Raw genomic sequence first — 20,830 nt, forward strand, 5'->3', positions numbered from 1 at the left:
TCTTGAGCCTCAATTTGCTCACCAGTAAAGAAAAAAAGAAAGAAAGAAAGAACACCAACCTCATGGGGCATCTCTGGGGATTAAATAAGATTAAATGTTTACCAACACTTTAAAATTCTTGCTGTGATACAGAGCAGACTGATCCCTTTAAAGACATAAATCAGATTGTGCTTCTCTACCCATCAAAATCCTTCCATGGTTCCTGTCTCATTCAGTAAAGGCCAATGTTCACACAATGGCCTACAAACACCACACAATCCCACCCCCACCCCTCTAATGCTCTCCCACTTTCTCCCTCCTCTAGTCCAGCATGCTGGCCTCCTTCAAATGCTGCCAAGCCTGCCCCTGCCTCAGGGCCTTTGCACTTGCTGTCCCCTCTGTCTAGGTCTTCCATCAAATGTCACCATCTCAGAGGAGTCTTCATGACCACCTCCTACCTCCCAGGATTCCCCACCCCTCTTCTCTACTACATTTTTCTCCATGACACTTACTGCCTCTGAAGTACAGTATATTTTACTTAATTTTAATGTCTGACTCTAGCCCCTGTAAACTGTTACATTTGGGATTTATCTTTTGTTGTCTGCTATACCCTGATACCTAAAACATGTATATTCTGGCACATACTGTCTGGCATGTATATTCAATATATTTGTTGAATGGAGCAGTCAGCCTGTATATCCATCATGGGTTACTTCTAATAAACCAGCAACTATGCTCTACCCACCCTCAACCCAGAATCTTCCAGGCAACCCCCTTTCCTCCACCAAGGCTCTGAGCACTGCTGAAGAAAACACTACAATCACTACTGGAGATACCACTATATATCTACAGCCAGCTGGGCCCCATGTCATAGGAGATGGATTTATCTACTTCTGGGTTGGCCTCTGTTCCCTGTTCCTCACACCTGGTATTGCAAACCTTTGCCCCCTGCCTTCTCTCCACACAGGACTCTGCCTCCTGTGGCGCAGGAGATAAAGGCAGGCAGAGTGAGCTCTGAAACTTCCTAACCTATACCCTCCATCTGCCTGACTCCACCTTTCCCTTCGTGTCTCTGTTTTGCCTTTATATTCACATCACCCAGGCAGTACCCTGTTTCCAAGATCTTCAAGCCTTTCTGCTGGCTGGCTGACTCCTTCCCTCTGCCTACAAACACACCAAACCTCTGTGCTCCCCTTCTCTACTGCACATGGTCTCCTTTCTCTCCTAATGCATCCACTTTAAGTGTACAGTTTGATGAGTCTTGACAAACATACACATCTATACAACCACCCTTACGATCAAGATATAATTTCCATCACCCCAAAACATTTTCTCATACCCTGTTGGACTCAGTTATCTCCAACTCCCACCCCATATAACCCTGACAGAGTTACTCTGCTTGTTCTAAAATTTCACAAATGGAATTCACACAGGAGGTTCTCTTTTGTGTCTGGCTTCTTTCTCTCTGTATCATGTTTTTGAAATTCATCTATTGTTGAGTGTATCACAGTCTTTTTCCTTTTTTCTTGCTGAACAGTAGTACTCTTTGGATATACCACAATTTATCTGTTGATGGACATTTGGGTCTCCAGTTTGGCTGGAAAAATGTAAATAAAACTGCTATGAACATTTGTGTACTAGTCTTTGCTTGGGCCTATATTTTCATCTCTGTTGGGAGAATACCTAGGAGTAGAATGGCTGAGTCATGTTCCTTACATGTGACGTGACAAGGAACTGCCAAACAGTTCTCCAAAGTGGTTGTATGATTTCACTTTCCCAACAGCCATGTAAAAGTTACCTATAGTCTTTTAAAATGGTGATTCCAAGGTCTTTCCCCCAGTAAGCCAATACTGTAGGTAGGGCCAGAAGTTCGCATTTTTAATGCATGCTAGGTAATTCTGAGGCTGAGCCAGACTGGGAACCATTGCCCTGGATCCTCTGCTTGACCTTCTTGCCTCTGTGCCTTTCTCAGCCCACGGTCCTCTGACCACCACCTCAGAATAAGATTACAGCTGCCACCGTCAAGTTCCAGTGACCAAATCTAACAAAATGCTTGCAAAGGCCTCCTCATTAGGCCTCCCCACGACATCTGATGATGTTCTCCCACAGAGTCCAAGACCCGGTCCCACTTCCAGCTGCTTATGGTGTATCTCAGCCCCACCTCCCAGATCTGTTCCCCGGACTGGCTGGCTGGCTCCACGTCCACCTACCACACAATCCGGGAACTCAGAGCTGTCCTTGACTCTCCCCTTCTCTTAATGTTATCCCTCTCCCATTCAATTAGATCCTGAGTTTTGTTAAGATTTGACCTATTAAATGTTTCTCAAAACCTGTGTTCTCTTTTCATCTCCTTTAACACTGCCCAAATTAGGCAGTCACGACTTCTCACTGGGGCTATACAGTGGTCACTTGACCTGTCTCGGATCTCTGCCTTCAGATATGCACTGCACCTAGGGCCTGTGAGGGCTTGACAGAGGCAAATCTGCTCTTGTCTTTCCTCCACATAAAACCCTACAAGGGTTACCCTCAGCCTACCAAACACCTTCCATCTCCGGCTCAAGTCAGGTGTTCCTAAACTTCACTGGCTCACAGCACCCATAGTGTTTCAGTATTCTGCCTGGGACCTGAGGCCAAAAGATGTAGCTAACGGTTCCATTTCAAAGCACTCAGGTCCAAAGAACTGAAGTATTTAGGGCCCAGCAACTTAGAAGCCACATGAAAAAAATAATACATGTAAATTGAAGACAAAAACGTTTATTTCATTCTTAACCATAATCACTTCTGGTTGTGTACCTGCTGGGTACCGCACATATTTCAAATCTTATAATCACAGCAGACAGCACCACCCTTATTACCTTCTACACGAGTTTTCACATGTTATTTGAATTTTATTGTAGCAACCACAAAACCTCAGCTTTGCAAAGATACATTACTGAAAGGGAAGTAGCACAATTTAATGTGAAAACTACAAACTACCTCAAGCATAGTATTAGACACTTCTCAAGGACTGCTGTTTCTCTCAATAATTTAAAGCAAGCGTTAGGGCCTTTATGAGTTCACTGTGGCCCCTCAGACCCCCAGCATGATTTGGGAACTACAGACCTAAGCATTCAAGGCTCTGCAAAACCTGAGCCCAGTTCTCCAAGATTATCTATCATGACTTCCCAGAACTCACCCTGTGCTTCCATGTTGTTCTCTGTGCCCACTATTAAGTGTCCCATCCCAACTACCTAAATCTGCTTGTCTTTTGGGGTCAGTTCAAGGGCCCTTTCTCCAGGAAATCAGAAACTGACCACCCACTGCCCTTTGTATGTTCTTATGATGTACTTACCACATTTCTCAAAGGATTGGCACTTAGTTGCATGTGGCCTCTCTGGTTCTCAAAGATTGGGAGCTGGATTGAATTTTAAGCACTATAAGGGCAGGAACCATCTATTCTGTTTATTGTGAAATGTATGCAGAAAAGTGCAAAAAGCTTATGGACAGTTTGGTGAATAACCAGAAAATAAGTCCCTGTGTACATGCTGCTCAGCTCTTTGCACCCCTCATGCTTGAAGGGGGTGCTGGCTGCAGAATGAAAGGAAGTCAACATTTTAATATGTTCAGTATTGTATGTGGAATTTGGTCATTCAATTAAGTTCTTCCTAATAAAAAGTACTTTTCCATACAGAAACCCCCATGATCAAAGTTAACAAGAGCAGCCCAGGTATAGTTCTGTCTGTTCACTCACATTTAAAAATTATTTAAATTTATGGAAAAAAATGAGATGGCATTTGTTTCAAAATAATGGAGGAGAGGGGAGGGGGCTGTCATGTGTTGATCATTACTGAGGCTGCACACTGGATACCTGAGGGTTTCAGGATACCGTTCTCTTCTGTGCATGTTGAAGTTTTTCTAAAATGAAAAGTTAAAAAAGAGAAGCCAAAGAAAATAAGTTATTTAAAGAAAACCTTCCCAAAAGGTTGAAAAGAGAGGCCTGTTCTTCCTATCCTTGCCTCTAGTACAAATCTTGATAGCCTGGCCCTACAATTCCACAGGGTTCAAAGAGACTGCAGGGAAATCCCCTGAGGAGCAGGAGGACCCTGTCAGTGCCATCTTCAGCTTCCCCAGACACAGGCTGACCAAAACTGCTGAGGGCGTGGAGAAACGGGTGGTAAGTCAGCAAAACAGAAAACCGTCTCTGATGAAGTCAACCACAGTTTGTTTCAAACTGGAGCTCAGGGGTGACGGTGTCTCTCTGGAGGTAGCTCTGGACAGCCTTTCTTCCACGTAGGAAGGAATAAGATCCCTTTGATTACAGCAGCCACAAGAACAGGTTGCCCATTAAACTGGAGCTCAAGGAACCTTGCAAGATCGCTCTCTTCTCTGGCCCAGATGATCACTGATATGTCTGGAACACACTGCTTCACCGAGGGGCTCCAGATGAGCCCGGGCCTTCCTGCCCTGCCCCGCCTCCCTCTTCTTTCTGAAGCACCCCCAGCTCACTAGGTGCCCAAGCACTTGAAACGAGCTGCCCCTGGGCTGGAACACCTCTCCAGGCACAGCAAAGGTGCCACAGCACAGTCAGAAATTCTCCACACCAGCCCCTTCTTGGGGCACCTCTAGCAAGGACTGTAAATGTTCTGGGTTGGCCCTTTGGAATCTTAAAGACGAGAGACCACAAATGAAGACCCAATGGCTTTATGCCCCTTGTAAGCTTCCTCATACGCCAAATATTCAAGAGCCTCATCCTTCCTTCCCTCCCTTCCTCTCTCTGAAGAGGACGACAACCCAACTCTTGGTAATTATCTGTTGACACTGACCACATACATCACATCTGCTCTCAGCTTCGTTCTCCCTTACATGCTGTGCAGGATAAAGAAAGGAGCTTGTAGAGCAGATACACATGAAACAGTATATGGCAAACTGAAATGTGTGGTATACACCACAGGCACTGCCACAGGATTTCCCAGGTGAGGGAAAGCAAAAAGGGCCCGCATACACAGGGAAGAAAGACTTTCATAAAGACTCTGACCCAGAGTGTGGGGATGACAAGACAACATGAGCGAACGACCATCACCTGTTTGCGGGACTGAGGACACGGGCTTGCCAGGTGTGAGGAGTTCCTTCTGAGAAGCAATACAAACATGGTTGGGCAGTAGGCAGTGAGGCCATGGAGAAGAAAGTCACTGAAACTTTGTGATGTGGTGGTGGTGGGGTGCTAACTAGGGACCGACTGGAGGCTTCCGAGGAAAGAGATGTGATACAAGTCCTCTGAAGGAAGGTCAGACAGGCAAGCACAGGGAACAAGGTGAGCAAGAAGGAGAAGGAATCATGAAGGGTCCTGAGGAAAGTGCTGTGACCCCAGCAGGCGGGCCAGGGCCAGGGCCAGGGGAGGGGGGCAGAGGAGGGGTAGGCAGGAAACTAACAGCAGGGGAAACACCAACAAAACTTAGTCCTTTATCAGAAAAATGAAGTAAAAGAAAGGAAAGAGGACAGGGAGATTTTAATGCTGGCTAACAGTGAAACTGCATCACCTAGTCTCAATATAAGGAATGCTGTTTCCTCAAGAAAATGTTTAAGGTGCTGTTACTGTTTCTTACAAAAATTATTGATAGAAACAGGTCATTTACCCTCCCTTCACTCAAAACCTAAGTCTCCCAAATACGTTTCATGCACTCAAGTGAACCAATTAGGGGACAATTCTCCCCAGTGGCAGCTCATTTCCTCCCTCCAGAGGGAAGGTGCTTCCATAATCTAAACCTTAAACTCTCACTAAAGCTGTTAGGTCCAAATCTGAGGGTAGAAAGTCTCAAACGCTCCTCAAAATTCAGCTTTCATAAGGAGAGTATTTTCATAGAGACAGCTAGTCAAAAGCTCCTCAAAACCCAAATCTCAGAACTGGGAGAGGATGTAACAAGCTCCTTGCAGGTGGCTTCTGCAAGTCACCAAATATCATGTTTGCGACAGACATGGCATCAGGCGGCGATGCCAGAGCAATCTGCAAACCGCCTATGCTGAAGGCAGTCAGATTCTGCTCTTACTCATCTTCGTCCTGACGGAAGTAACTTGGACTGAACAACGCACACTGAATGCTACAACGAACTGTGAAGGAATTAAGGGAGGATAAGACAGCTCACTGCTATGGCCTGTGCCACGTGCCTCCCAGGCTGCCGTAACGTCACCTGATGCATTCTTGAGTGATGGAGTGCCATCAGACCTTGCAAAGCCATCCCAAGATGAGCAAAAGGAGAGGTAACTAAGTCACAGCCAAAACAGGCATTTCATCCACATTCACGACTATATTCCAAACGTGCCGAGCAGTGTTGCGAGGAGGGCCCCTGGAGCTGGAATCGGTGCTGCCATGTGCGGTGGCTGTGGAGGGACCCTCCGCAATGAGAGCTGTGATCTCTAAAGCACATCTCATGCACGGGGCGTGGACAGGGCCAGACGAGACCACCCAAGGTGGGGCTCGTGGAGGCTGAATGATGGGCCCATGAGGGTTTGTTGTATAATTATTTCTATGTCTGTATACAGTCAGAATCTTCCACAATAAAAAGTATAATACAAAAAAAAAATAGAAAGAGGGAAAACACATTTCCAAGATACTCAAAAGCAGAAACAAGTCTCTTTCACAACTTAATTTTGAGTCCTCCAAGACAATGGAGAGCAAATCAACACTATTCTGTTCTTAAGCCATGAGGTGGAAGCAAAGTAATACATATCTTAAGCCTAGAAAATTCCTTAAGAGAAACCAGATTAGGACTGTTAATGAAATGTCTCTTTTGACAACTTCCTCTTCTCGTGTTTCCCTCACACCTCTGACCCTTCCACGCACACCACCAAGGGGCAGGAGAAAACCAACTGAAAGACATTGCAAAAAAAGGCACGTGAAACTCAGGATCAGGAACTGGAACTGGGAACTGCTGTGGCAACGGTATGGGTGACAGATGACACACCCAGGCAGGCAAAGCCAGGGCCCCCAAAGACACCTAGTCAGAAGGGTTCTGGGACCCGAGTCAGCATTAGGCCCCTTCACTGAGCATCAGTGGCTGTGCAGAGACCCCCATCCTCAAGGAGTTAAAAATTCAGTAGGAAGACAAATGCAAACAAAAATTCACAACACAAGCAGGAAGTACCGTAACAGAGGCTTCAGCAAAGTGCCCCAGGAACCCAGGTGAGGCAGGGGCTCGCCCTGCTTGAGGAGTCCAGGAGGTGACCTAACAGATGGAGGGGAGCCCGTCCAACACCGCAGGCTGCTGTGCGGAGGGAGCCTAAAGCAAAGGCCTCAAGTCTCAGAGGCCTGGAGAGGAATTATGTGCCAGGGCAGGTGTTCAACCTGAAGGGTGTGGTGGGAGTCGGATGCCGAAGGGCCCTTCGCGCATGCTCAGGAGCTGTGTTTTGACGCCGCAGACCAGTGCTTCTCAAACTGACTGTGGTGAAGGGCCAGTTACTGAAAATTCCAACCCCTCATAGGTGACCCTTAGGATCCCTTTTGTTCTTCTCTCCCTGTGGACAGGTAACAGGTGGGCAGGCCACACTCAGAGCTACATTGCTACAGACGATGCCAGGAGTACTTCTGCTTCAGGGTCTGATCTATCTGTTTAGAGAGTATGTCGGCGGGCAACAGATGGGCCACTGGGAGGAGACAGGCAGCAGGCACGAGTCAGGAAGCGGTTGCGCTGATCTAGGAAATAGTCGTGAGAGCCTGGCTAAGAGGCTGAAAGGGACAAGGAGAAGGAGGCAGATCCAGGAGACGCTTCGTCTACATGGTAGGACTCAGTCGGTGACTAAGTGGCAGAGCATACTCTGTTTTCCAGACTGGGTGGGCGGTGACCACCAGCACTGGGAGGAACGATGCCAGGAGGCACGTGCAAGACAGGGGAATTCATATGGGAAGAAGATTTTCTCCACATTTCAAATCACTAATTTCATTCTGATCCTTCCCTCATGAGAAATCTCCGATGCCAACCATATAAGGGACACCTCAGGAGCCTGGGCCCGGCCGGCTGGTGCAGTAACCATGCTGCACAGGGAGCTCACTTCATGATTAGTAAAGAGTGGCTCTGAGTTAGACCCAGGCCTCCATGCTGACTATAATGGAGAGGACTGAAGGAACAGGAGTCGGGTTACTAAAGATTAACCTGCAATCTGATGACAATCTGAGTATCACAAATCAGAATCACCACTTCAAGGTGGGTACAAGAAGCCATAAGCCAGCCCTGCAATACCAAAGAAAGTCGCCTCAAGCCAACCAAGCCAAGGCAAGCTCTATAAAACTAATCTAACCCACAATATGACAGCGCCATTCTCAGTTTGCATTTGGGCTGCAAGTGCAGAAATGAAACATAAACAACCATCTTCACTGGTGAAATTTCAGAGACAGACAGACAGTGGTGCTGCTACAGTTACAAAATCACAGCTTGGAAAGATTGCACCTAGTGTAAAATGTCAGAACTCAGATTAGTTTCTGAAAACAAAACCTGTTTTCTGTACTAGGTGCAGTATGCCACTATGGTGTAAGAAATCTCCACTTCTGGGAACAGCAACACATGTTTGGGTGAGGAACTAAAGCACCTGCCAAAGCCACTCTGTGGGGGAAAAAACCACTCCCAGTACTTGGTCCCTCAAACAAATAAATGGGAAACCAGGAAACGGGCTAATAGGAATATATCCTTCAGAACCCCAGGTTATGAGTTAAAGGTGTCTGTTTGCAGTGGCAAGTTTCTTCCATTCAACTTTGACTCCCCGCTGCCACTCAGGCCCAAGCCTGCAGCCTCCCTTGCCTGAACTGGTGCAGTGGCCTCTGCCTGGTCTCCACTTCTCCTGCCCCATCAGTTCAGTGTCAGCATATACCTGCTGATCCCTTAAAGTGGAGGCCAGGTGTCCTAATCAGCTTTGGCTGCCATAACATACCACGACAGCCTGGGTGCTAACACTTTATTTCTCAAGTTCTGGAGGCTAGAGGTCCAAGATCAGGCTGTCGGCACGACTGCGTTCTGATGAGGGCCCTCTTCCTGGCTTGTAGATGGCCGCCTTCTGACTGCATCCTCACATGGTGGAGAGAACGAGAATTCTGGTCTCTCCCTCTTCTCAGAGGGCATGAATTCCCACCACAGCGGTCCCTCCCTCATGACCTCCCCCAAACTGAATCACCCAGCAAAGGCTATACCTCACGTATCATCACACTGGGAGATGAGGCTTCAACATATGAATTTCAGCAGGAAACAAGTACCAGTTTATAACACTCAGGGTGTATTGCTTCTCCACTCAGGTATCTCCAACATCCTCACACCAGCTCTCTAGGCAGTGCTCAGGACCTGTGAGGGCACTTCTTGGCGGCCATAGGGGCCGGGGGGGCGGGTGGTACAGGCACTAAGTGTTGGGGGCAGGGATACTAGATGGCCCTACACAGCAAAAGATCACCCCAGAGCTACATGCTGCTCTGAACTCCTGCCAACACTCTCCCACGGGCCAAAACCTTTAAGAATCACCCAAGCGAGCCTACAGCCTCACTTACAGAAAAGCACAAAAGCATTTTTTGAATAATTTTATACAATGAGTCTTCTCAGAGTGTAACTACTGTATATGTTAGGTAAGGTTGTTATTTCTTTCGTTTGGAATGTTACCAAGAACTGTTCCTCTTGGAAATCTGGTCACCCCAAATATCCCAGCATCTTTATCAGTCTGCATTAACAGGCACCACACTCACTCCCAGGTGGAGTGCTGGTATGTGCCAGAGCACATGGACATTAACTTAAAGATATGGGAGTGAAAATTACTTTCCTATTATTTCAGTTTTAGGTTACCAGTTGGGTAATACATGTACTTCTTTTTGAAACTGTGTGTGTATGTAGGTTACTGTCTATAAATTTCATTTCAGGATAGTAGGGGCATTTTTATAATAATACTATACAAAGGGAATACTTTGCCCCTCCGTGACGGCCCCCTCCAAGCTCAGCTCCCGCTACTCCCCCCTCCCCAGTCTGCTCCAGCCACTCCCACTTGGAGGCTCCTCCTCCACCAAGTGGAGGACCCTCCCACTTTAGCCCTGCTGTGCCTTCTGCCTAAAATCCTCCCCTACGCCTGGAGTTGCTGCTCAAAGGCTCCCTTCTTGGTGGAGCCATCCCTTTTCAAAAATTACAGCCCCCACCCTGCTCCACTTCCCTGACTACTATTTCTCCACAGCTCTTATCACCTCTACATAATTTATTTCCTTGTCTGCTTCCCCACTAGAATGAAAGCTCTATGAAGGCAAGGATTTTGTCTGTCTCCTTCACTTGATGTAACCTCAGGGCCTAGAATAGTACCTGGATTCCTTAATAATGTATTTACGTATTAAAGGCTTGGAAATAAACAATTTTTAAATCTTTAGTTATAATTGCAAAATTAATGTTAAATTGAAAACTCAGGCAACACAGAGAAGACAAGTAGTGATTTTACAGCATCTTACTACGCAGATGGACAGTGACTGTGAAGGGGTATGTGGGGGGGACTTGGTGACGGGGGGAACCAAGTAAACATAATGTTCTTTCTGTAGTTGTAGATTAATGATACCAAAATAAAAAAAATAAAAAATAAAAAAAACTAAGTAAGACACCATCTCTGTCTACAAAAAACTGGCCACCAACCATCTTGAATTCCTGGTCTCTGCCATCTAAGACTGTGTCAAGCAAGAAGCAGGAAACCGCTTTATGGTAGAAAATCTTGTGAATATCTTCCCTCCCACATTCAAAGTGACCAGTTCTTGACCACTGATCCTTCTCTCCCTTCCGTCAGCCAGACAAAAAAAAAAAAAAAAAAGAAAACTCAGGGTCTCTCTATATATTACTGTCTTTAATCTTTCTATGGAAATATATATTGAGGTCACTGGTATCCAGGGCTGAATTTAACTAAAATAAGCCAGTTTATTTTCAGAAAAACAATGAGACTTAGAACATACTGAATGTTACTTGAAATTCTTAGACCTTAATCAGATTTCTGTAATTCTCCCTCTAGGTCTTCTAACTCTTCCCTGCTCTGCCCACTAATCGGTTGTTGGTTCTATGGATTCTATTTCTGGCACGCCTCTCATCCGTCCCACCTCTCCCTCAGGCCTGCCGCCTGCTTGGATCAGCCTCACCTCTCACTGCCTTCCTGTTTCTAGGCATCCTGCACTTGGCTGCTGGATCAACCTGGCAGCCGAGGGCATACTGAATCACTCTCTGGCTCAATTGTGTTAATGGCTCCCAGCTTCCAGTTTAGTCAAGTACAAATGCTGTGGGGCTACAGGGCTCACATCCCCTCTGCCTGCCTCCCTCCACCTCCAGCCCTGGGCTCCTCCCCGACAGGAACTGTCCCTGCACCCTAGACCTGCTGTCTCCTTTTGCTCCTTTCTCGGCCTTACTGCACAGACATTCAACCCATCCACCAAGGCTCAGCTCCAACACCACAGCTTCTTGAAGCCTGTCCTGCCTCTGCAGCTGGAGTGGGCTCACAGCACTCCTAGCGCCTCTCTGAGGCAGTCACAACGCTCTGCTCTGTGCTGGAGTTCTCTGTGCCTGCCTTTTTTCTCCTTCCCAGATTTAGGTTCCTTGAGGGCAAGGCCTGTCTTTTTCTCCTTTGTACCCTATATAGTATCTTTCACAGACTAGGTTCTCTAAACACATAATAAGTAAAAAAGAGGTAAATTCTTTAAGCTCTAAGTTATGGGAGAGGCTTATATTTGGCTGAGTAACAAGAAAGGACACGGTTTTGCCAGATCTGGCTCAGGCTACCTGAAGAAATTATGAATTGGATGAAATCAATTTAAAACAAAACATGTAGGGAAAAACAAAGGAGAAGAATGAAGTGGCTTGGGGAAAAAATACTCTGCCTGGGAAAAATGACACCAAGAAACGAGCCTTAACATTCAACAGCTTAAGTGTTTAGTTCAATCCTTTCGTGATTTGCAGATTACATCTTTGGACAAATCAGAAATTAGGAAATTTAAAGAAACCTGCTTTTGTTCTTAAAAACATTAAAAAGGTTACACACAAAGGAGAGACAGTAGAGATAACATACTGGGAGCTCAGTAATGCAATGCTAAAACTGGTTCTACAGTCTCCTCATTGCTCCTGAGAGAGCTGGTCCTTTGGCTGCTTCAAGTCCTTGCTGATCCAAGCAGGGCCCCAACAAGGGAGGCAGGGAGTCTGTGGTCCCCAGCTGCCATCGCCTACAGATGGTAACTAGGGCTGTCAAACTGAAATGATGATGTGTGACTTTATGATAACGTCAATATTTTTCCACTTACAATACTATTTTGGAACGTTTTTTTTAATGAAGGAAAAACACTTGCTGTGCTCATGAAAATAATGAGTCATAGATTAGTGACGAAAGAGAACATGCTGGGCCGTCTCTAATCTAGGGCCAAATGAGAATTATTACTGCACAGAATAATAGAGATGACTCTGAAAGCCCCAAATCCTGGGATTTGCATGGCTTTATCTGAGATTACTTTGGAAATCAAATACAATTTCTCAGCTGGAGGACTCCACACTCTGTTATTACCAGGAAGACAAGATCATAAAATGGAAGTGTGATAGATTAAATGAGAAACAAGCTCAGCCTTTTACTTCCCTCAATGTAAAGACCCAATAAAATAGCTAACTTGGATCAATGTCAAATCTTAACAGCTCTCAATTATTTCAGACTCTATAAAAACAAGTAATTTGAGGTTAGAGAAGACACTTTTTTTGTAATTATGATCACAAGATTCTAATCATTAGAGCTTCACAAAAAAATTTAATGCAGCATGTCTTTATAAAGACCAACCAACCAGAACTATTAATAGAAAAGCCTAGAGCCATTTAAACATGAAATCTGCACAGAAGCAAAAAACAGAAACAAAAAGAAGACAAAGCTTGCTGCTTCAACTGATGCACTTAGCAGATAATCACAGTTCACACTGTAAACATATCCTCTGAGAATAATTCCTTCTCAACTTCATTATCCTTTTTTAAATTAAATAACATATATCTATTTTCTCTTTTTCTGGAATATGTTTCCTTGGAGCAGCTGAGCAAAGGTCCATGTCACCCAAGGACCAAACCCCAATTACCTTCTTTTAAAGTCCACTTGATCGAGCCTGTCCTCTTGCTGACGGCATGCAAACTTCCATCTAGGGTTGACACAAACAACAAGGTTTCAGGAAGCGTCACTGTGCTGGGACTTCCAAAAATCTGCAATGAGATGTAGAAGCATTTTTGCGGTGAGTATGATTTCTCACCCCAGGCATATACAACCACAGACCCCTCCACCCCAAAAATGATTTTTCTAAAAACCACCATTTTGTGGATGAAGACTAAGTTCCCACCAAGGGCACATGTCTAGACAACAGCTTAGTCAGGACAAGAACCGGGGTTGCCTTATTCTGTCTAAGCAGGAAAACAGACAGGCTTAACCTGACATGACAAGGCCAGGGATTCTGAAATAATCCATGGGCAGCCTCCACTGAGAAAGAGGGAGAAAGTACACTCAGCTTTCTGACTTTCTTCTCTTGGTTACATTTTACTTTCTAAAACCTGGTCATTTTGTCAGACTCCACGATACAGAAGAATGCCAACTTATGAAATTTTAAAAGGCAAAGAATTAGGGGAAAATGTTTAAAGCCAAATGGGAAAAACAGCTCTCAGCATATAAAGAGTTTATAATAAAACAAAGATTTCAGAGGTTCTAAGAAAATGTATAAAAAACATAACCTAAATTGTTCTTCACTTATAATGAAAATATAACTTAAACCAAAATGTACCGTTTATTCTTAATGAATTTTTAAAAAGCCTTTTACAGAAAATAGCTAAAAGTAGTGAAATTCAATTTCTCATCCACTGTTGGGGGCAACGAAAATTACAAGTTAGTGCAGTCTTTCTAGAAAGCATTAAGAGTGCTCATATTTTTTAATCCTGTATTTCTACTTCTGTAACCTAAATTAATAATTTCAGATATGGAAAAAGCTCTGTATACAATGATTACTCATTACATCTCATTTATGAACACAAAAACTGAAAAGATCCAAATTTCCAATAATATCTAAACAGCCAAAATAAATTATGACACATATACTCAACAGAATATTTGGTAATCATTAAAACAGCACTTGAAAAAAATCTCCAACAGTATACAAATGGTTATATATGTTACCAGGTGAAAAATACACAATCCCAAATTTAATGTATACTGTGGTTATAGTTATACTGGACAGATTTTTTGGGGGCGTATGGGTGTCCTCTAGCTTTGCTAGGAACTGTAACCCTCATCCACATGGTTTCTCCAGGAGCAGCCATGTGTACATATGTGTGCATACATGCATGTGCACAGTGCCCACATGTGCAGGTGATAGCTGCTAAGGTTTCCTAGGACAATTCCCTTTTGTGGTATCAGCCCATTCAGCAATGCCACCTTGTAATGAAATTTTCTCTTTTGTCACTCTACTGTCCCACAGATGTGCTGGTTCCAGTGGGTCTTGAATTGAAAACAGGCCAATACTATATACTGTGGCAGTTTGAATGTTGGCACAAACGCTATTTTTAAAATATAGGAGTATGGCTGGCTTTTGGCACTAAATGTAAAAGACTAGGAGTTTACTTGTGCATGGGAGCCTGAACCCAAAATATCTGGTCATTCTTGGTAAAAGCCAAGATGATGTTAATCCCTTAAAAGGGAAAGCCCACTGGCTCTCTCCAGGGCAGCCTGAGGTGGCAGGACAAACACTCCAGTTCCTGCATTCCCTTGCCCTGGTGGAGGTCCACTGGCAGTGGGGGCGAGGCAAATGACAGAACCTGGCTCATCTCACCCCCTGCCTGTGTCTGGCCTAGACTGGAAGAGTCTGGCCCTTTACTTTGCCCAGAGCCAGGGCCCACTCTCATGGAATGGGTGAAACACCAGCAAACTGTATTGCTGTCTGCTGAGTGTAGTCTCTGTGCAAAGCCTTAAGTACAGGAAAATGTCTGCTTTTAATTCTTCCTTTGGAACTAGGAAATTAGTCTCAGTACAACCTGGCTAGGAAAACAGAAGTCTCAAGGGTGGTGCTTGCCCTAGCTGGGAATCCAAAAGTCTTGTATACTAACTGTTTGTGGGGGTTAAATTATTTTAGCCCACAGGGTGGAAATGTTGATAATCCTCATCTGGATCTGTGCATGCCTGAACCAGAGGAACGCAGATCACTGTGCCTGGAGAACAGTGGCTGCAAGACAGGACCCTGAGAGTTGCAGCTAAATAGGACTTGGGGCTGTCTTCCGCTGAGAAGCTGGGGTGGGGGGGTGCAGTTTGCAGCCTGCCTAGCAGCAGAGGGACTGTCACAGGTGGGGGCAGTTTGGAGACCAAATAAATGAAAAGGGCAGATGTATGCATACCTAGATGCCAAGAGGTGGAGATCCCCGCTGAACCCCCTCCACCTGTCAATTAATTACCCCAGAAACAACCACTATGTACAACAAGTATGTTGGGACCACACAAGAATTAAGCTGAACTCTGAGTGGCTGAAGTGGTAAGAAATTAAACTGGGGAGATTTCTTTGAATGTTTCTTCCATGTGGAAAAAGCTGGGTTAAAGAGAAAGACAGAAACAGGGAAAGAAGCCTGAGAAGAAACATGACTGAAAGATTGGGAGAGAGCACCCTGGCTTCTACTGTCCTCAGGCTACCCAAGTTCCTGTCCTTCGGTGCACAGACACCCAATCCTTACAACAAATTCCCCTCTGCCTAATCGTGTCAGAGCCAGATTTCTGTCACTCGCAACCAAGACAATCCTAACACTCTCACTCACACACAGGCATTAAAAAAAAAAAATTATATATTTTATATATATATATATATATATATATATATATATAAAAAAGCTGAAGTGATGTTTTTTCTCCTCTACTTTCTAAATATTATTTAATAGAACCATGTAATCTGCAATGAATTTTTCACTGAATAGAAAGAAGTTGGACAAGTCAGCAGGTAGGACAGAAGCTAGAATTTAAAGGCACTTGGCAAAGCTCCTAAGTTCCAGGTGAAGTGCTTTACATCTCAGGACATTACGCAACTCGACCAACTTGGATCATTAATATCCACAAAACAAGGGACATACATTTAGAAACACAGAGGTCTCTTGGTACAAAAGTGTGCATCCAAGAGTAGATAAGTTTTGCTGTCATTATAATAGCGTACATTACAATTATAGAAATCAAATGCCTCCAAATATATTTTTCACATTATTAATATTAAAAAGGGCCAATATTTACTAAGACATATCAGTGCTGCTTCACTACTAGTGTGGAAACAAAAGCCACCTGCCCTGTCTGAGCATCTTGGAAACCACAGGAAGAGCAATTATCTACGGTTGGTTGGTGAATCGAAATAAAACCCTAATCTCCTAACATAGTCTTCTAAAAATCTAAAAAATACGAAGTTGAATTTAGCACCTGAGAACACTGACAGTTAATCACAATGTTCACAGCAATGTCACAATGGACAGATTTTTTGTCTTCTTTGAAGGCCCTTGACAGTTTCCAATTAGAACACATGAGAAGCCACCCTGTACAGTGTTATTCTCTCATAAGGCAAATTAATATTATAAAACATCTGGCTTATTCTCTTAGCATGTTTTAAAGATGAAAACGCCTGCCTTCAAATAAAGCTGCTGTTAACTATTGTGAATTAAATAAGCTTCTAGATGGCCTTTTGTGATACTGAGCACAGCTGATAACTATTTGAACCTGAACACCTAAAAACACTGTTTCACAATAATGAACTTGCACATCACCTTCACCCAGCCCTTTCAGTCGTCAGCGCCCTCTTTTCTCCACGATGGATGGAATGGCAATGGGCCCTACAGTTTTACTCGCTAGTGTCCAGAGAGCCTGAAGATGGAAAGAAAATGGCTGGTTCTGCAGATCTGCTTCAAGTGACTACCTGGAATCTGACTCATTTTTCAAACTGGTGGGATATATCTTCCGGGCTTCCAGGGTGACTTCTAAGAAATAATCTCAGTAACACTGTAGCGGGTGAGAATGGCAGTGGTGGGTGATCTAGTCTAGCCTAAAACTAGACATCCATTAGCTAACTGGTGTTTGTGGAAATCTGACCATACGCACCCTCTCACAGGAGATAGCAATTCTGGAAACACCCAGCCTGAGGATTCTGAAGCCCAGCAATTCAGGGCAGATGGTGCTGGGGAAGCGGCTGCCGGTAAAACCAGCTTATTTCACTTAGGTTGATTTGGCAGTGAAATGGTCCTTACTGCAGGCCTGCTCAGCCAGGACTCCAGAAGAGTCTCCCTCCCATGAAAATAAATGCAATTCCAGGGCTGGATCCTCAAGTTTAATGTTCTGACTATGAAGCAAGGTTTCACAAAGTCGAGCATCCATGCTATTTCATAAAATGCACCATTCACCCTGCCTTTGCCACAAAGACGTAGAAGCAGCTACCAACTGCTAATACAGAGATGACTTAAAGGTAAATAGCTGACAATTTCATTCTCTAATATTCTAAACTCAGCTAACAGTTGCACTTGTGTTAATTCAACTCCTTATATTTAAGGTAAGAAAAAAAGTCTTTTCTCAAAATGAAATAACCCTGTTTGGAAAAGGAATTAGGGACACAAGAGACATGTATGCGTTTAAGCAGCACAAAAACAAATGAAACAGCCCCCACCAATTTCTGAGCTAGTCCTTGGACTGGTCAGGCAAGGAGACAGAGCACCAGTGGGTGGAGGAGAACCACAAGCAAAGCCTGTGGTCTTGGTTTCAGCTGTCCCCCAAGGACAGCAGGGAAGCACACCTGAGAGCTCCTAGGAGACCCGGGACACAGGAAAGCCCAGTGTTCAACAGGGTTTTCAGAAATGCTACGTTTTCCCAAAGAAATGCAATTTTTAAATTTCAGACACACATTTCAAGAAAGAGTCTACAGGTTAACCAACTACCTAACGGCAAGGACCAGAAATAAAGTTAATAAAAATAGCGCAGACCTTTCATCTTGAAGTCAGTGGAAATAAGTGGTGCCACGCACATACATGTCTTCTATACCCAGCTCTCCAAAGTGATCCATACTCGATGAGTGTTGTGGTGTCAGCTCTATTCACAAATCAGGTGTATCCCACCCCCACAAAGGCATACACACACATACAGAAGACCCACCACTGTGAACAAGCGATCCATACACTTCCCAAGTGTGCGAATTGCTCAAGGCAAACCCAACTGTACATCTCCAAAAGTTGTATGTCAACACTGTAGTAGTGCTAGTTAGTAGGACGAGTAAAAACAGTTAAAATAAAAACCTTTTCTATGACTTCTCTGCTTCCTACTTCCACTCCAACAGACCACAATATTAAAAATAATATTAGAATACAATAATCCAGCTAATCACAAAGTGATGTTTTCTTCCTTTAGGAGTACCACACTGATTTCCAGGATTTGTTCAGAAGCTGTTGACTTTGTTTTGCTTTTTTACTAATTTTTTCTCTATGGTCATTGGGTTACTGTTACATTGCATAATCCTAACTTCAGTTTTATTTATTATGGTTAAGCAAACCATTCCTCCAAACTAAAAATACAATACTCGTATAACTTGAGCAAGGATACTGGCATGTTTCCAACAGACTATCATTACACAATATAGTGTGCACCTAAATTCCTGGAACTTAAATCTGCCATCAACAACCAGTTTGCCTTTTGCACGTAGGGGCTCCTTGCCGGGGCTCAAATCCACTAGGTGGTTGGCCACAGAAGTAAAGGAAAGGTAAAGTCACTTAGGAGCTCATTTGGCTGGTTAGTGAATACACAGTATGGTATTATAAACAGGCATGCAAGTGAGGGAAGGATTACTTAAAGATTTCCAAGGTATTCGGTTTTACCACTTGGACACATGAAGTCTTGAGAACAATTTAAACTGCATGTCACCAAATGCAGAATAATAGATTTCGAATGGATTAGAATATGCTAAGGAATCAGAGCTTATAATTATTACTCTAAGCAATAATGCTCAGGAATGAGGATGGCATTCTCTCTGGGGGTTGGTACCAGTGCCAAAGGACCTAGAAGAGGAGCAGGACAAGACTGTGTGTATAGCTGGGGCTATGGTGAGGGAGGTGGTGTCTGATGAATTAGAAAGCAGAAGTGAGGGGGAATGGCAAATAGACAGGATTATTCTGCTGGCTACAAGTAGCTGAAAGCCACAGGGCGGATGAGCTGACTTGGAGGCATCAGTAGGACACTTTCTGGTGTGCCATAATGGATACCAATCCTATAGGGATTCTCTCACACACACACAGAATCCAGTCAACCTATGCAGTAATGTATCAATTCTGCAGCAAGTACGTCCAAATATTATTTAACATAGTCCCTAGGCAGGCACTAAACAATATTCAAAAAAGGACATCTGTGTGTATAATTCTACCTGCAGCAATATTACCTGCTTCAGACTATAAACTCCTACAAAGCCTGGCTCTTTGTAATTCTGGTTGTTTTACAAAATAACCCAGCAGAGTATTGTCATTCTAATGCCATCTGATCATGTGGTGGAAGACTGTGCCCAAAGATGGCCCAAAAACCATCAAGAATTCACCAAAGCAGAATGAGACTGAAATCTGTGCCCAGTAAATGCTAGTACATAGCCATTACAGAAAGAACCCTTGGGAAAACTAAAGCCCATGTCAGTATGAGCCTCATATTGATCAGGAAAGTGGGCTGAACTAGCAGCTTGCAAAGGCCTACCTTTGAAAGCCTCTCATGCTAAGGCCTTGATTAGAAAGATACAATGAAGATTTTCATTCTCAATGAACCCTGCTCACCAACCCCCATATCACAACCTCCACACACATATGGAGACTTCTGTATGGCCACCTGTATACACCGACACAGAAAACTCATTGTGCTTAGCCTCCTGGCTACAGAATTGGGAGAAAAATTAAAAATAGAATTAAAACACTGGTGATATTGAGACTTTTCTTGTTTAACTGTGCCTGTGTTTTAATGATTTCAGTCTACTACAAAATCATTCCAAATTCTGTTGTACTTCATTTACCTGTGTGTAGATCAGCAATAATTCATCAACCATACACTAGTTCCTTCTAACCAGCCTAACAGCTATTATGTTTCCTGATATGAAGTCCATAAAGGTAACCATGACATTTGCTTTGGATGGGAGTCAAGTGTCTGGTGGGGATGCAGATAAGGGCAAGGCCTAACCGCACAGTGCTATGTGATTTCCAAACTAAGCAACGGGGAGAGTTAACTAGTATTTGCCGGCAATTCTTGTGTGTGGTGCAATTAGCCACCACCTGAGACAGTTACAATTCTTCTGTTTAGGCTATCCCTTCAATGGATCTGATAAAAGGTTCCTCCTAAATCCATTGTTTTCCTGAGTGCAAAGGTATGCTAATTTCACAACAGGTGAATATATTTCCCCCAAACTGGTTTCGGGGCCCCAGGCTAAGTGTCTAAGTCCAAGAAGCTGGCAGTTGCATTTGTCTTCATGGTCCCGCTGCCATCAACTTATATTGTCACCATGGGAGGAGGAAACACCTTCAGGCATGACAGGTGCTACGTGAACCCTTTACCACACTAAGGTCAAGGGAACAAGCCCCATTCTTAGGTTGGTATTAAATCCCTAAGTCCCTAAGCATTTTATAGATATGAAAGCGAAAACCCCAGGCTTCACAATGATTTAGTGACGGAGATTTAGAATGTAGGTACTGCCACTATTATTTTGTTGTCTTTGCTAAAGGACACAGCACCAATATAGATATTGTAAAAATTGAGAAACCTATTAGGCTCACTTACCTTAATGGAGCAACACCATGAACAAACTCAACTATAAAGGTCTGACCTAGACCATAATTTCATAAGGGGACTACCAGCCCTACAAAAAGCCATA

The 20,830-nt window shown here is 44.0% G+C and overlaps 1 protein-coding gene across 1 annotated transcript in view; it reads right to left on the reverse strand.

Annotated features, from left to right (window-relative positions):
- Nucleotides 1–20,830, reverse strand: part of ERN1 (endoplasmic reticulum to nucleus signaling 1) — a 73,616-nt gene that overhangs the window by 38,349 nt on the left and 14,437 nt on the right. Inside the window, exon 2 of the mRNA XM_036899730.2 lies at nucleotides 13,037–13,157. Within this exon, the coding sequence (XP_036755625.2) occupies nucleotides 13,037–13,157 (121 nt within the window). The remainder of the gene's footprint in view (nucleotides 1–13,036; nucleotides 13,158–20,830) is intronic.

Source organism: Manis pentadactyla, chromosome 4 (genome assembly GCF_030020395.1).
Source record: "Manis pentadactyla isolate mManPen7 chromosome 4, mManPen7.hap1, whole genome shotgun sequence".
Classification (NCBI taxonomy): domain Eukaryota; kingdom Metazoa; phylum Chordata; class Mammalia; order Pholidota; family Manidae; genus Manis; species Manis pentadactyla.